Here is an 18,792-nt window from a genome sequence, read left to right on the forward strand (position 1 = left end):
GGAGTCTCTCTATAACATAGACTAAACCATAACCTACAGGCACAGGTAATCAAATAGGTTCACGGCAAGGATATCAAAATAAGTTATTCACATTCATCATTTATTTTATGATTTACATTACTCAGATATTTCACATAGAACTATCAATATGAACTCACATATGTAAATCTATGTATATGTCTCCTATATTGATATAGACCCCTCTTGATTATCACAAGCCTTAGGATCTCACTCTAACCCGATAATTTTCCTCACCTTAATCTTTACAAAGACCACCAAACATATCAACAAGCAGTATTATAATTATAAACCAAGAACTAGACTCTCATCATTAGTCACGGGATAATCATACCAACATGGTACATTCCTACCCTAAACAACAAATACAATGCATTCAGCCATCCAAACTCCATGTCCAAAGTCCTAGGCATGAAATCTCCTATAAACTATAATATAGAATGCGTGGGAAAAAAATTATAACTAATCAATTAGAGAAACCTAGCCTACCTAGGCGCCAAGCAACTGTAGAGAGGCATTGTGGCTTCAATCCTAGCTTTCAGACAATGAGATGGTGAAAGTGGGCCTGAATTCTACCGATTAGAACCTTTTTTGTAATGAAATCTCCTTCTCCCTCCTTTCCCAAGCCTAGAGAAACCTTCAGAGGATTTTTGGGGTAACCCTTACCTCTTTTTGGAACTTAGGGACTAGGCGAAAATAAGAATTCGCGATATTAAGTTCTTCTCCGACCATCCTTCTCTGGCGGCTAACATTTGTCATGACCCAAGCCTAGGGCCTAGACGTGACATCGCGAATGAGGAATCCGAAAGTACCTCAATCAAGCCTCTTAGCATTATTTTAGCCTTTCATAGGTAATGACAATAAATAAATAAGCAGAAGTCATAATAGTAAATTTTCAACTTATATATGTCCAACAATACCTCTAACTTTTAGATTTAACGGGGCTAAGACAAGTCCCTAGCTCACTCTCAATCATAATAAAAAGAAATGTCATAGTAAGTGTCTAAAGATCTCAACATATCATAAGCTAAAAAGATAAAAGAATATTGTTCTCGGAACATAGGAACTTACCAAAAGTAGTCTTCAAATAAATTCTCAACTAGCCACGTGGAGGAGAACGAGGAGGAGCACTGGTCCCTACATGGCGATATCATGTAGGCAAAAGAGTATGTGTTAGTACTTTGAATGTACTAAGTAGGTAAGCATGCATGAACATTGAGGAAACATTAAAACATTTATGTAATATAAAACATAATGCAATGCATGCATAGTCAATCATATAGATATCCTTTAAAATATCCATTTTGTGGGAAAATGACCATAACCGATATTTAATACCATGCGAGCTATTACATGGAATCCAACATAACCCCCTACATTGGCCGGGGAGACTACTTGCCGGGTAGAACTCCGTCAACTTCATTTATTTCTTTAACTTTAACTTTAAGGGCGATTTGTGGATCCATTAGCCTAAGCCTACAAGGGATCCTATGTTGGCACATAGTTAATGAGACAGAGGGTTGCTACTAGGATTCCCTTACCGAATCCCACCTCAATTCCCCATTAGGTGCAAAGTCAACCCCACGAAATAGTTTAATACTTTAAAATATTCATAACATATAGCTTGAGAATTCAAAACATTATATTCGGTGGAATAGCTCATTAAAATATTTAGTTATTCAAATATGCAAGAATTGTCCTTATTGCATAAAGAATACATTATTCATATCATTTCATCATTCTTTTAGTTCATAAGACTCTCTTTTGATTATAGACATTTCTTTCATAAATATTCATTTGGAGTCAAAGGTGACAAGTCAAACTTCATTAAAAATATAGTAAAACTAGGTGGGTTCAAATTACTTCAACTTTCAAACATGTATGTAACTGAAATTATGCATAAATACTTTGAAATTCATTAATTAAAAACCATGATTTAAATAACCTCCCATGAATTTCAATAACCTTTAAAGAGATAAATAGAGAAATTACTTCCAAACCATCAATTCATATATACAAAATTATTTTGCATTAAAATATATCAATAATTGTTAGTTTAACCATGATTCATGCTATTAAGTAAAAATAAGAATTATCCATAAGAAAATCTTATTTGAAATCAAGAGATTTAGTTGAAAGATTTTTGGACTACATGGGTGGAAGAACCCAGGGATAAACACCCACATAACTTAGAGTAAAATTTAAAGAAAATAAACATTATCATATAATCAAAATACTTTAGCCATAAGAGTGGAAGGAATACTCTCATTGAAGCCTTATATACCTAAAATCCAAAGCGTTATTTAGAATCGAAGGACTTAATAAACACTTTTGAATTCTAGCCTTTTTTCCTCGCTGAAATATTTTGTGTACTATCCGGAGTATATGAGTCACCGAGATAGTATTTTTACACTACTAAGAACTAAAATTATATTTTGAGAATGAGTAAAGGAGTATATAGAGATAAGAGTTGCTTGAGAAAGCTTGATGAATAAAATGATAAAATAAGATGGGTATTTATAGGTGTGAAAGAGGGACCTAACAATAATTAAAATAATTATAAAAAAAATCTAAAAATTTAATAAAAGATTATAATGTCATGGGTGATGTCAAATGGAGGACTATTGATGTCATGGGTGATGTCAAATGGATCTAGATCTTTTTATGATTGGTGAGATGAACCTTCTTTTAACGGAATACCCTTTTTTGGAGTTGTGTTTGAAAAATATAACTTCCTCATTAGGATTGGTGTGTTCATATGAATTGTTTCTCTAGAAGTCTACTTTCATATCATTTAAGAATCAACCAATTTGGAGAATCCTACAGTGAGATGTGATTTTTCTTCTACAAATACTTCATTTCGTCACAGCACCATGTCTTGCAACAATTAGTTTATTTGACCTACTTAACCTCCGAAACTTAACATATGGTCTTCACAGAAGTTGTAGGTAATGATGTTTGGGTTATTTAAAAATTTGAATCACCTAATGTGAACCAACCCATTAGAAGTTATGCCGAAAATACAAAAGCTGTATTATTTTTATCTAGAATTGGAACATCATATACAACGTTTTTAGGGGGTGTTATAATATCCCACTAGAGCAATGCCTCCGTAGAGGGATTATGTCTGCTCTGGCGAGATGGTACGGGTCCAGATGGTAAAATTTTATGGTTTTCCAATGTTCCTTAGTAATGATGGTTCGGGTCATTACAATAGATAATAATTTACCCCTTGTTCATCCATTATAGATAAAGAGAAGGAGAGGATACGAGACAATCCAAGAGTCCTCTCAAACAAATGGTGAGACACCATTATAACTTAGGGAAAAGATCACATCCCAGACTAACCCCTTTATGACAAACACTACACCTGGAGTTTTACCAACACGAAATCCATTACGGAAGTTTCTATATGATACTACGTCCCTCGCATATCATGATACCATCTTAAATTTTTCTCAAACGTTACACCTTGAGCTTGTCAAATATCTCTAAACCACCCAATTAATAAGGTTTATTGGATTCTATGCTAACTGAAACCTTGTCAATTCTCATATTAGGGAAAACTTTTACCCGGGTACTTACACCCTAACCAATGCTATAATTAGCACATCTTCCCTTCTCAAAGAGTAGTAACCACAATCCATACCATAAGATTCCCACCTTTGTCAATAGCGGGTATTTCCAATAAAGGGTCCTCTCATGGGACCTACAACCACCTATTTGTGTCAGAATATGACACCCGATCCAAATATGTGTCATACCCCATACTTTTGTACCTTAGGACATGTTCTTAAGCTTCTTAAAAGTTCTCATGTGATCCCTACTGGCTATAATGTGACTAAACAATCCTAAGAAAGGGAGGATGAGGCTGTCCCAAATGATTGGAAATAGATTTGGAAAGATGTGAAAGGAGTTGGAGGCTAAGTAAAAAGTCGTAGAACCCAACTTACTCGCGTAAGCTACCAACTTGTATGGCTTACAAAATTAAGCTACTTGAGTATACGTCGAGCTTAAGTAGCAAAGATTATATAGATTCTTAAAGTGAGATGAGACTAAAAACCTACGAAATGGAGTAAAAACTAGATTCCGAACTTACGAAAAGAAGCAAGTAGGTGACAAGTAGGTGATGCACCTACTTAGAGTAAGTAGGTGATGCACCTACTTGGGTGGACCCCACTATGCCATGTGGTAGTATGTGGGTGGATGCATGAGGTGAGGTGGCGCCCTAGAGGCTGTACACGTGTCACTCCTAGGGGATGCCACGTGTCACTCTCCAAAGGAGGGTATAAAACCTTAAGTTAATGACTAAGGAGTCATTCTTTCATCCTTTACACTTAGCCAAAGTTGGAGAAAAATAGAGAGAAAATAGAGAAGAGCTACGGTCATAGCTCTAAAATGTAAGACCTCCGATTTCATTCCGTGAATTAACTATCTAAGGTGTTTCTAGATCACGTGGAGGTATATATATGTATCTTATGATGATTACGGAGTCACTTCTTTAGCCTTACACTTGGAGAAAAATTAGAGAGAAACTAGAGAGGAAAAGAGGAGTAGCTACGGCTTGGAGGAGAACAAGGTGAGCTCTCATCTTTTTCTCTGTGAATTCATTATCTAAGGTGTTATTTGAATAATTAATGGGTTTTAACAACATAAACATTGATAGTTGGCGCAGCAACAAAGTTCAGCGTGAGCCTACAACTTTTGGTAAGTTTCGAAAGCTAAGTTGTTAAGGTATGGCTTGATTCTCTTGTCACGTGTTTGAGTAGGTTTTTAAGCATGTTGGGGGGATGTTAATATAGGTTGGAAACATGAAAATATGTACGTTACTTCTGAAAGGTATGGCAGGTCGTGTAGGGGCTGTTTTGACGTATTCTAGTCGGCTTAAAGTTTAACTAGTGTTGTTGTGGTGGTAGTGTTGTCCTTGGAGGTAGTTTATCTATGTTTTAGGGCTGGAAATTGTTTAAAAATATATATATATATATGCTTATGGTTGCATCCACATAGTATGCCATTTCGTGTGGTTAAAGGTTTTACGAAATAAAGACTAAAATCCTTATTTTGGTATCGTGATTTTGGGCGAGTCGTTGGGAACTTGTATTATGTACTATTATAGTGATTTGGTTGTACATTGCTGCTGGTTGTTGTTGTAAATATGTCTGCTAAGGTTAGAGGTTAAGTCAGAAAATTGGATAGGGCAAGTTATAGAGGAGACGCTATTCGATTTCCGTTAACTTCTTAACTAACTTATAAACTAGTCGAGAAAGGCGAACAAGGAAATGGTTCCTATGGATACTTGAATACAAATGTAGGAAATGGAGAGTCGAAGGTTATTCATATGACTATTATCTTCGTGTTAAATAGGTTCAGAGGAAGACGACGCGAACATGGTTACGAGTAACCCATAAGAGGTATGTAAAGCCTATCTCTCCTTTCTTTTGGCATGTCTTCAAGTTAAGTAATGAATGATATGAGCTTGAGGGTAAATCTACTCATAAATGCCAAGCGTAATTAAAGGTCCTTATTTACTTCTTGATGAAAGCACTCTTACAGTAATTGAACTAGGGCTTCTCAAGCCTTCCATACGTTAGGAAGTGATGAGTATGTGAAGCTATCCTTTCTTGTCTTTTGGCATGTCTTAGATGTAAGTATTATGTATGTGAAATTGGGAGTTATTCCATTCTTAAAGCTTTGAGTATGAGTTAAGACTCTTGTTCACTTCCTACTGATTAGAACTCCTGTAATAAGTTGAGTCATTACCTTTCAAGTCTTCCATGTGATAAAAAGTAGTACATGTAAAACTTGTCCTTTCCTACTTCTAGAAAGACTGGACTATAGGTAATACAGGACATGGATCTGGAGGTGACTCCATTTATAAGTTCTGGGTATAACTCGTGACCTATAGTCACCTTTAAATATTAAAGGTCTGAAAGTAGTTAAACTACTATTCTCGAGCCTTCTATATAGTGAATAGTAAGTGGAGATACCAGCTCCTCTTCCTAAAGGCTCTATAAGGGTAAAAGTCCTTAATTGCATAAACTATATGGCATCACCTTGATACATGCCTCTAATGCCTGAGACTTCACTTGATATGATTCCTACTGACCGTTAGAGGGTACTTATGACGATTACTACCCTGATCTTCAAGTGATGGTTCGCTTGATTACTCTGTTGAGCCTTGGATGATAATTTAGTTGCATATAGTTACACGCTGCTTTGATCATGTATACTATAATACATCTTTCACCGAGTCTCGGGCCAGCTATAATATATGTATACAATTATATGATATGTGGATCGGGCCGTCGTTCCTCGGCATTATTATGTGATATGTGGATCGAGACGTCGTTCCTTGGCATTAATATATGATATATATGTATACGGATCGGGCCATCATACCTCGATATTATTATATGAGCTATGGATCGGGCTGTCGTTCCTCGGCATTATTATACGATATGTGGATTGAGCCAATGTTCCTCGGCGTGTACTTGCTATATACATGGATCAGGTTGTACATTCCACAGCGCTAATAGTACATATAGGCCTATGATGATAAAATGATGTATTTGTAACACCGAGTCCCCTAGCGGGACAGGAACAGTGTGTGATGAGGGTATACATGACTTTATTTTATAAGATGCAGGTACAATGATTTATTAAAGGTAACACTTGTTCCCTGCATCCCTATTTCAGTTGTAATCTCATTTATGCTATGTTATGTTTTATATACTCAGTACACATATCGTACTGACCTCTCTTTCTTTGGGGGGCTACGTTTTATGCCCGAAGGTACAAATATCCATTTTAGGGATCCGCTACCTTAGGATTTCCACTCAGCTACGTCGGAAGTGCTCCACTATTTTGGAGCCTAGCTTTTGGTGTTGATCTTCTAATGTATATATTCATTTATTCAGGGGTACGGTGGGAGCCCTGTCCCGCCATATGTTACTGTTAATATTCTTAGAGTCCTGTACACATATGTGTAGGTTGTACGTGCTCAGTTATGTCCGCATGATGTATGGTAAATGTTAAGATGCCATGGCAGCCTTGTCGGCTTGAACGCTCTTTCATGATGAGATACAAATGAAAGAGGCTACATGTATATAAAAATGCTATGACCCACTGGGGTTCTTATGTATAGTTCTTATGTCGATTGTTAAATCTGATAGTTATGTATACGGGGGTCCAGGTCGGACCCCAAAAACAGCCTACGGGGTTGGGTCATGATAATATGTGTAGAAATGTGACACCCGATCCCAACCTACAGACAACCACAATTACATTTAGTATTTCAGCATTATATCACCAAGAACATGTTCATCACAAAACAGGTCAGCAGGTGATCATTTCACATATTCAAGCATGTTTTCCTATTCATATACATATATGCATATCATGAAGCAATTTAATAAATATATAAAACACATACGGGAAACTAGACCATCGCCTACGTTGCCAACCCCTAAGGTTTATCAACAATATCCATATATTTTATATCTCTGTATATGTTACTGTGTCTATTACAACTTCACCCATCTATATGCAACAATATCACAATCAATGTCTCCCCAATCATTACACCATCCTCTTACCTAGGTCATTTTAAATTAAACAACTAAGACAACCAAATTTCTGTCCGTGACCCGTAGCTTAATTATACGAATTCTTATTAAATTCCCTTCTATACTACATAATGGGTATAAATTTTACTACTCAAATAAGAGAATTAACTATTACTCATTTTGGAGTACAAGGGTGGGATAAGGCAAAACAGGGGAAAACTGGGGACCTCTTTTTGAGGTTTCTATCTTGTGAAATCCCACTTTGGCGGTCTGCACTGGCGGGATATTCTCGTTAGTGCAAAATTCGCCGAGACAGTAGCCTCAGTAACTTTTCCTGGTGCACTTCCCTGCCCCATATCCCACTTAGGACTTTCAGAGTTAAACTTAACCTATTTGACTCATTTTTCATGAGAATTTTAACAAGAATTATCCCAGAGTCGAACCCAGCACTGCATCTAGGAGATTACCGCTCACCATTACCTTAGCATAACAACTATGCACACCACAAGGAGTCGTGCATTAACCCCCTCCCTATTAGACCAATAACCTCATGATAAATAGGAGCACAATTTAGGAACAACTAAAGCATTTAGTCCCATAACTCAATCCAGAAGTTTAAACAATTATCACAGATAGAAATATAATCATGCAACAACCAAAGCATTAAGTCCCTATAAACTCAATCCAATAGTTAAAATAATCATGATCACAAGTAACTCGAACTCTCAATCTCAAGTATTGACTTAATAAGCACCTGACACAACATTAAGGCCTTTAACATAATTTCAAGATCAACTCAAGCAATGCATAGACCAAAATTCAGCATCACATTATTTAAAATCAGTTATGAAACATGTTTAAGAGGTTTTTCACAATAACAAATTCCGTTATTACACAACAATAGCCCTTTTTCTCACCTAGTTCCCAACCAATCATGACTGTCCTGAAATCGGAGTTTCTCTACAGTCATATATCATTCTTTTCCCTTACCATATTTACCAATGGTAAGTCCCTGCACAATTAAGATTGTATTATCTCATATGAATATATCATTTCACACGTCAAAAATTCATTTATTAATCACCTTGCGGGTAATTATCAGACCATTGCACATAACCAAGTTATGACTCTTTTTCTGACAACAAGTTAATAGAAACCTAAGCAATCATGTCTCGCATAAATTCAACCATTCATACAAGTAAGCTTCACACAATGCAGGTACTTCAGGTAATATTGTACACATAATCACATCATATTAGGGAAGTACACTTCACACCTTGGCAGTTATTCAAGCAACACTCTGCACATAATCACAATTTAAGGCTACAACACACAAGCAAGTCAATTTATATAATTAGTTCGCTTTATGGATGACACAACATGCACTTACATAGCCTGTAAGGCCAGATACCAATTAAAACCGTCTCAGTTTTAATTTCTCTTGCTTGTGTCCTTTCAACCGCGACAACGGCATCAAGTTTACTTCATTATGATAACAATTGGAATCAGGATATACTAATTGGATTCAACCCATACCACAAGCGACAAACCGCACGAAAGAAGAGAAGAAATGAAACTACTTCTTAAAATGCTATATAGCTTCCTGAAGATTAGATGTAGACGTCAACACACCAATCCGCATGAGTCTATTCCACACTTGCTCTTGTACTAAGAGACAAGTAACCTGGGCTCTGATACTAAATCTTCATGACCCAACCCACCAGGCCTGCGGGCACCTACTCTAACACCTAGATAGGAGAACTCTTACAAAAATACATGCGAAAGTTTGACAAAAAGTCATTAATAGCCAAAAATAGTAGTGAAAACACCGTAAATGAGATTTTTAAAACTCCAATATGATTACAAGAAAATACTTTAACACCCCCAAGGACACTAGTCTAATCAGGTACAAGAGTTTTTAAAGATACAGAGTATAAAAAAAAATATGACACAGCTCCCACCATAAGGATAGAAGAGTAGACGTTGTTGGAGACTCTTCTTCGTCTTCACCTATGAAATATCACTGACCCTACAATCAGACTATGCCAAGTGGCATAGCAAGAGTGGTATCAGTACATACAACACGTACTGATAGGCATCATAGGTCAACTTGATACCAACCGCATAATATAAAGGAATCGACAAGATGAAAATATGCTCTTAAGAGATTCACCGCCAACCTTATTCAAAACTTTTAGCATTCTTATAACCTCATTAAATTGGTTCAAGCCTAACTCTCATCCCTTCTAGTTGGTCCGCTACCAACTTTAATATAAATCAAGGCCTACCTCTTCTATCACATAGAGAAGTTTCCAAACTATGGGCCAGTACTAACTCTGTCTAACTTATCTACTATATTTAGTTCACACCATCACATGGCCTAAGGATAATTATCATCTCAATCGAAAAAGGACAACATTAGGGGGACTAAAGCTCACCTCCTAACCGCTACTGTCCCGCCATGGAAGGACTTATCCTGCTCTGGCGGTCTTGCCACAATGGGATTCCTCCCGCCAGGGCGGCCTCCCCGGAGACAGAATCTCTGAAAACCTTCCAATCCTCTTTTTAACCCATATGCCTACAGGAAATCAAAAATAACGGACTTTAAGTCATTAATCTCTCTTAACAGAGGCATTGATTATTTCCCACTTCTTTACCCACAACCTCATACCTACTGTGCGGATACATCTAGCACCTATAACATAATCCTAACAGGCATATACATGAACATATTATTATTTTACCATTTCAACAGCAATAAATAGTTTCACATGGTAAATCTCAATTACAACAGTCAATATGATAACACTAGGACCTTCAGTCCTTTCATATCAGTTATTACACAGGATGGTCATACTTAGTTATAATATGATTAGTTTTTCTATCATCACACATATAATCAAGATCAATTCACAGATGACAGTCATACATTGGTTCTCTCATGGAACCCATACCCAAACCAAATATGTGTCAAAACGTGACCCCCGATCCAATATCACAATCACAACCACAATCACAGTCAACAATGAATAATTCACATACTTGCACAATCAAGTAATAGGTTCATTACATATAGTTGTTCACAATTAGTCATTTCATTGGTTTCATTCTATCTTTCCATTCATCTACAATACTTCATCAAGCCTTGTTTATTCAAAGCATCCCTTTTAATAGGGCAAGTTCAAGATTATAGATTTCATAGTCTTGAACTTGTAGATCGATCACAACCACATATCAATCACTCAACCACAACCATTGAAACCATGGTAGACATCACAACATTACTCGAATACTATTAGTAGTCTCTCTATAACATAGACTAAACCATAACCTACAGCCACAAGTAATCAAATAGGTTCACGACAAGAGGCTATCAAATAAGTTATTCGCATTTATCCTTTATTTCATGATTCACATTACTTAGATATTTCACATAGAAATATCAATATGAACTCACATATGAAAATCTATGTATATGTCTTCTATATTTCTATGGACCCCCCCCCCCCTCGATCATCACAAGCCTTAGGATCTCACTCTAACTCGACAATTTTCCTCACCTTAATCTTTACAAAGACCACTAATCATATCAACAAGCAGTATTATAGTTATCAATTAAGAACTAGACTATCATCACTAGTCACAGGATAATCGTGCCCACATAGTACATTCCTACCCTAAACAACAAATATAATACATTCAGCTATCCAAACTCCATGCCTGAAGTCCTAGGCATGAAATCTCATATCAACTACAATATAGAATGCGTGGGAACAGATTTACAACTAATCAATTAGAGAAACCTAGCCCATTTGGGCGCCAAGCAACTGTAAAGAGGCATTGTGGCTTCAATCCTAGCTTCCAGACAACGAGATGGTGAAAGTGGGCCTGAATTCCACCAATTGAAACCTTTTCTATACTGAAATTTCCTTCTCCCTCTTTTCCCAAGCCTAGAGCAGCCTTCAGAGGGTTTCTGGGTAACCCTCTCCTCTTTTTGGCACTCAGGGACGAGGAGAAAATAAGAATTCACGATATTGAGTTCTACCCCGATCATCCCGCTCTGGTGGCTCATATCCCGCCGGAGCGGCGCCGCCGTAGCGAGATTATGTCCGTTCTAGTAGAATGGTGCGGGTCCAGATGGCAAAATTTTATGATTTTGCCATGTCTCTTAGTAACGACGATTTGGATCGTTACAGTGAAAGGTTTTCTCACACATTCATATAAGAGGTGAATGATTTTCTCACTGACTCAGGGATTCATAAAGATGAAAGTTTTTCTCATACTTGTATGAATCACTATGTTAATAAGCTACTCTTACGACGGTTTTATGATGTGGATTGGTAATTATTATTTTCATTCCTAATGTCAATAATGACTATGATTTATGAAATTAAGTTGGGATATTGAGTAAGCACCGAGAGGATGGTTAAGTGGGGTTCGATTTGGAAGCTCAACAAGCAACCCTAGGGAGCCGTAATAGCAACCTCTAGTCCCAAACTATGTTGCTCCCATAGGTTTTCCTTTATGGCCTAGCTAGTGAATCCATATATATCTCATGATGTTAAATGATGCTCTCATGGAATCTACCTTGGCAAGTAGCATCTCTATTTTCGGTGTGGGAGTAAAATCGAATTTCATGTTATAGCTTGCATGGTCTTATATGTCGGTTAAAGGTTATATCCCACAAATGAACTCTTATGAGCTCTTATGATGATTTCAAATGATGCATCGACCATATGTTTTGACTTATGATTTCAAATCTCATGCTTTTAAATGATTAGTGGTCTTGCATCACATTTTTTATGCTCATCATGCTACCATATCTACATTATGCATATTTCTCACATATTTAATGCACACTTTTTGCCTATGTTATATCATAATGCAGGATTCGATAATTATCACGCACATCCTGCTCGTGGTTAGCTATTGAGTTACTATATTATCATTGGTGAGTCCTCATGTTTTAGGACGCAACACTTATGCTTTACTCTCTATATTTCCACGAATTTTAATTTTTTATGTTCGATGATCTAGGAACTTGTCCTAAGCCCCGTCTAATAGAAGTAAAGGCATTTTTAGACTATCATTAGTATGTAGCTCTGATTATTCGGACATATTTCTTGAGTTTCTCTTTATTCGAGATTCTATTTTGAGACCTATTTTCCACACTATGATTTTGTTGATGTCTTTTCTTACCTTATGTATGGGAGGTATGCTAAGAGGCTTGGTTGGAGTCCCTCGGGATTCTAATCGTCGTGTCACGCCTATGACCTATCTTGGATCGTGACATCTCTAGTACGAGCCTAATTGTATATATTTGGGAGTACTTTTATTTGTTAGCTTATCAAGATTATTTTTTTTAGTTATCCATAGAGGCTTATTTGCATTTGTTTACGAACATATGCATAAGTTTATCAAAACATAATTGTTAACCCGAAAATGCTTACTTATTTGTTTAGTGAAACTTATATATTTGTTAAACAAACTAGTTATTTATATCTTTTATGTTTTGTAAGATAAAAACTTACATGATTACGTGATTCATAGGTTATTTGCTTATATATTACTTGTTTTAAAGAAGACTCGATCACATGATTGTGCGCATACGCGCTAATAATCATATCCCCACATGTCCTAGGCTAGCTATCTACATGTCATAAATTATTTATATCTAGAAAACATATATAGATTGCACGTTATATGAATCATTGATTAGATGCCATTTTTTTATAACGAATGCGTCTACATGTTTATGTTTTATAATGCTATTAACACATGAATGACTTTTTTCACAAAATATTTGGTTCTATGCTTTGATCCTAGATCATTCGCTTATAGGATATGCATTATATGAATTATTGTTGACATGTTATATGTTTCATAATGAACATGTTCATATGTTATATATTTCGTAATATAAGCCCTCACATGTTACATGACTCACAAATTTTCTGTTTATGCCTTGTATGCTTCATAATACTGGATCACATGTTACGTATATACACGTTAGAGGATATACACCCACAAGTCAAAGATCAAATATGTGCTATAGTTGTTATAGACCACCTGTTCATATGCCACATACCTCATAGATCATTTATTTTAGTATTATACGTTTTTCAAAGTTTATATAATTAGTGTGACGAAATTTAACCACTCAAATGATGTTTGATTTATTATCTATATATAAAACAAAAAATGTGTTATTTGCAAAAATAATAATCTATGTGCTAATATGTCACCAATCGCATAATGAACTTAGTGCATGTTTGATTTAACTTATTTTAATCAACTTATAAGTTGAAAATAGCTTATGAATGTGTTTGGTATGAAGTTTTCAATTTTCTCATTATTGGTTGGCTTAAATGTTTTGAAAAATATTTTTCAAATCAACTTCTTTTCCTCAAATTTAAGGAAAATGATTTCTTTCCAAAAACTAAGGAAATCATTTTCCAAAACTCTCCTCCAACCTCAAATTACAATGTTTTCTTCTTACCTCACTCGTACCACGATCCCCCCTCACCCAAAAAAAAATAATTACGCCATCCTTACCCAAAAAAAAATTAAAAAACTTTATTTTTTTTGAAAAATATTTTAAAATTTAAAATTGTCATTTTTTATCCCACCCACACCCCCGCCCCTCACCCCTACCAGCCCCCACCCCACCAGCCCCCCGCCTCCCACACATACCAAAAAAAATTAAAAAATTATTTTTGAAAATTTTATTTTTTTACCCCACTCCCTACCCCGGCCCCAATCAGTCCCCCCCCCCACAAAAAAAAAATTTAAAAGTTTATTTTTGAAAATTTTGTTTTTTTCACCCCCTAACCCCGACCCACCTGCCAGCGCCCCCCCCCCCCTCGCCCCACTCCAAAAAGAAATTAAAAAATTATTTTTAAAAAAATCAAATAATTTGAAAGTTAGGGCTGGAGTTAGGTGTGGTCGGATTTCGGTTCGAAAGTCAGGATCGAGTCTAAATTTGGAAGTAGAATCTTGGGTTGTAAGTCAAGTTGGGTCCCACATCAAGTGTCGGAGTTGGATCCCGAGTCAATTACTAGGATTGATTTTCATGTCAAAAACTATTTTTCTAAAAAATATTTTCTACTCTCTAGCCAAAAATAAAAGAAATTTTCTAAAATATATTTTTATTCACTAATCAAACAATAGAAATATTTTTCGGAAAATATTTAACACTTACCAACCAAATATGAGAAAAAATAAGCTAGAAACCAACTTGATTTCCGAAAAACCATTTTCTAGGAAAACATTTTCCTTCATAGCAAACACACCCTATAAGTTATAAGCTGCTTTAGATAAGCTACCAAAAAGACACAATTAATTTTTTTGAATATTTTAAACACAAATAATTTTATATTGATCAGTCAAACACTCAAAAAAATCAAAAACAATTTATAAACAACTAATAAGTTAATCCAAACGGGTTCTTAATGCTATCAGCTTTGCAAGTAACGAGGAATACGTTTTTTTTTTTTTGACGTCAGTGGAACTCCTTGTTGACGGGCAAAACCCGAACATAGGCGAGAGGAAATATAAAAGCATTTCATTTTATATTAATGAATACACAAAAAGTCTTTAATTGAACCACCCACCGCCTAATGCCCTATCAAACAATAAAAAAGAAACCACAAATATGTACTCTCTGGCAGTGTCCATTTCCTCACATATATATGTGGAGCTGATTATTTAGGCGTGACAACTTTTCTACCCTTTTTTGTACTCTGTTGCTTTGGAGGTTTGTGCTTTGGAGGCTGGAATCCAGCATCTTTTTTTGACTATACCTAAGAAGACGAAGAAATATTATGACTTATTTGTAGAAAAATATAATTCTCAATTGAATGAAAAAGAAACACGTAAAGAATATGCTTAACTTCATTTTTATTAGCATTTGATGATAAATTCAATTGATACTTGAAAAGAAAATGAGTTTTAAAATTTATTCAAAATAATTGTTGGGATTAAAATTGTGTTTGGACATACATTTTATTTAGAAAATAAAATAAAATTTTGTATGTGGCAATGAAATTTCACTCAAAAATCTAAGAAAAAAAAACTTGAAATTTTTTCGAAGCCAAATTTTTAAAAACTAACCAAATTTCATAAAAAAAATAATATTTTAATTCTTTTTTAAAATCTATTCTCAAAATCTATAATTCATAGTCTATATAGATATCAATCGAATTCCAAAATTGTGATGATTCAAGTCAGAGTGACGTTCCAGCCTTTAGGTATCAAAAATGATAAGCAGGAAGAGAATTGACTGCAATTTGGAGTATGAATGTTATTGTATGTTCTAATTTCCCATGTAAATAAATAAATGTCAACCTTATAACAATAATTAATTTATTATAATGTTTTAGTTTTCTTTAAAATTGATTTTTCATATAGTATTTAACTTGTCTATAACACCATTATACCAACAGAACATATGACATTCTTTATAGTAAATTCTTTATAAAATTATTTTTATCTAACAATGATGCTCAAATATTGTGTAATAATGTATTGTCAAACATGGGTAAGGACTTTCCCATTTGGTCTCAAAATCCTTATGGCCTTTTTTCTACAGCTTCCATCCGGAAAATGCTGCAACCCCCCGCCATTAATTACGATTTTCAATGGATTTGGAAGCTCAAAACCCTCAACAAAATTAAATTCTTCCTTTGACAATGCTCTCACAATAGGATTCCTACAAACATTTACCTTTATAACCTTCAGATTATTAACAATAATTTATGCCAAATCTGCAAATTGGAGCCCGGATCTACACACTTATATTTCCCATAGCTGCTAAGTTTGTACTAGTATGAAGAGGGACTTCTTTTATTACATAGTGTCCTCCTCTATCATAGTTAACAGTAGATAACACCCACTGGGGTGGGTATAACAAAAAGTTTAGAGCATCCTGGTCTTCCAAAAGTGTTCCCTTTGATGCTAGTAGATGAGCTACTTTGTTGCCTTCACGGAAGCTGTGGCGGATGTGTGGATTCAAAATTAGACTGTCATATACTTGAACATTATTATCTTGAATTAGGTGGATTACTTCAGTGGAGTCTGTTTCAATTTCCATGTTGGACATTTGTTGCTCCTTTGTAAAGTTGAGGTCATGAAAGAGAGCCATATAAGGTGTGTGCTGTAATGAATAGCAATATGGAAGTAGGAAGTAGTAGTAACTGCAATGCTATGCATAGCAGAATGAATGTAATGACTATCTAATATCCGATAAAATATTCCTACTTCCAAAAAAAAAATGTATTGTAAAACATGTGTTAAGTAGAAAAATAAAATATTTATGATAATTATCAGTAATGTATAAATATCTAAAAGAATAAAAATATACCTTTAAATATCTTAAGAAAGAAAGTAAAGCAATCTTTGTAGAACACAAACTGTGATGAATGGTCCTAACTCTTTGCAACCATTTATTTTCTCAGTACACATACATACGCGCATATTTTGTGATGTCATCACATACGCACCATATATTCACGTACGACCAAATCTTTCAAAGGAAGCGTCGGATATTACATATTATCCCCCCAAAAAATATTATTTATTAAATAATACTACATAGTCCACGTTCAAATTCATAAAACTTGTCTCCCAAGCTTGGGAGGACCTTAGAATTCTCCTATAAATTCGCCATCCTTTTTTATTGTTACTCCTATATTCTCTACAACCTTTTTTTCAAACGAATTTAGTTCTTCAAATTACCGGAAATGTGTCCGACGGGAAGTGTTTTGCATTCTGAAGCCACCGGGCAGCCAAATCTCCGGTCAGCATTCGACGTTTTGGACGTTGACCGCGATGGAAAGATTAGCAGAGACGATCTCCGAACATCGTACGGTGGATTCGTCGGCGAGGACATGATTGGTACGATGATGACGGTGGCTGATTTCAACAAAGACGGATACGTTGAATTTGAGGAATTCGAGAAGGTTCTGGATAGTTCTAGAAACCGAAACGGTGAGGAGAAGAGGAAAAATGGAACATTAGGAGGAGGGGTGAATGTAATGGAGGATGTTTTCAAGGTGATAGACAAAGATGGGGATGGCAAAGTTGGGGTTGAGGATCTTAAGAGTTATCTGAATTTGGCTGGGCTTCAAGTAGATGATGATGATGTTAAGGCCATGATTAAATTGGGCCATGGTGATGAAAAGGGCGGTGTCACCTATGAAGGTTTTCTCCAGATTTTGTCTCTTTGATTTGTTACTCTTTACCCCCAAATCCAATAATACGTGACATTGAAACAATTGCAGAGAAGATTGATGACGATTATGAATGTTAAATTAGATGAACAAGTATTGCTTTGATTTGTAATTTTTAATGATTTGTGAGATTCAAAGTAGCCTAGTGCTTCACATGCTATTTGGAGAATTCTTTTAGAGAGAGAAAAAGACTGGTCTACAAATGAGGTCATTTTTTCTTAATTAATATTGAAGATTAAATGTGGCAATATATAATTCTTTGATGGATTTGATCAACTACAATTGAATGTTTTTTTTTTACGAAATAGTATTCTTGCTAATTACAAATTCTATTCCATATTAATTGAATTTGTGAACAATATAAAAAAAAATAGGACATAAATTTACATCACTTCTACTTTTAACCTTTTAGTATTTATCAAATTATTTTAAAAAATAGAAATAATTCAAAGTAAAATCATAAATATGAGTGATTAACTATTTTGAAATTATCATCTAAAAAATATAAATGAAGTGCAAGAATGAAAAAAAGTTCAAAATATTTATCTTAAATTTTTGAACAATTCACTTATTTTGAGTTATGAAAAAAGCCTAAACAATTCAATTAATATGGAATAGAGGGATGTATGATTTATTGCAAAACACTTAAATTGCGTTCAATTAGTTATTTATTTTATTTGATTGATATGATACATTTGTTTTTTTAAAATATAATTATAAAAAGAATGATATTTTTATAAATTTAAAAGTAACTTAATTTTAAATTTATTATTTTATCTTTAATGATATAATTTTATTATTGAAATATGTCCATGTATAATTAAGCCACAGGTTTATATTAAAAATATTTCTAAGATTAAGTGTCCAATTAAACATCATTAAATAAATTATTGGAAGGGAGGGAGTATTTCATTTTAACTTTAAAGAAAATGTACTTTTGATACTTTCGAAATAAAGAATTCATTTATTTCAATTTATCT

General features: G+C 34.8%; 1 protein-coding gene across 1 annotated transcript; it reads left to right on the top strand.

The window, feature by feature from the left end:
* The first annotated feature begins 17,085 nt into the window (after positions 1 to 17,085).
* Positions 17,086 to 18,099, top strand: LOC129885008 (calcium-binding protein CP1). Its single transcript, XM_055959256.1, has one exon. It carries the CDS (start codon positions 17,324 to 17,326, stop codon positions 17,807 to 17,809), a length of 486 nt encoding a protein of 161 aa, XP_055815231.1. The 5' UTR covers positions 17,086 to 17,323; the 3' UTR covers positions 17,810 to 18,099.
* Positions 18,100 to 18,792: the final 693 nt, after the last annotated feature.

Source organism: Solanum dulcamara, chromosome 4 (assembly GCF_947179165.1).
Source record: "Solanum dulcamara chromosome 4, daSolDulc1.2, whole genome shotgun sequence".
Classification (NCBI taxonomy): Eukaryota; Viridiplantae; Streptophyta; class Magnoliopsida; order Solanales; family Solanaceae; genus Solanum; species Solanum dulcamara.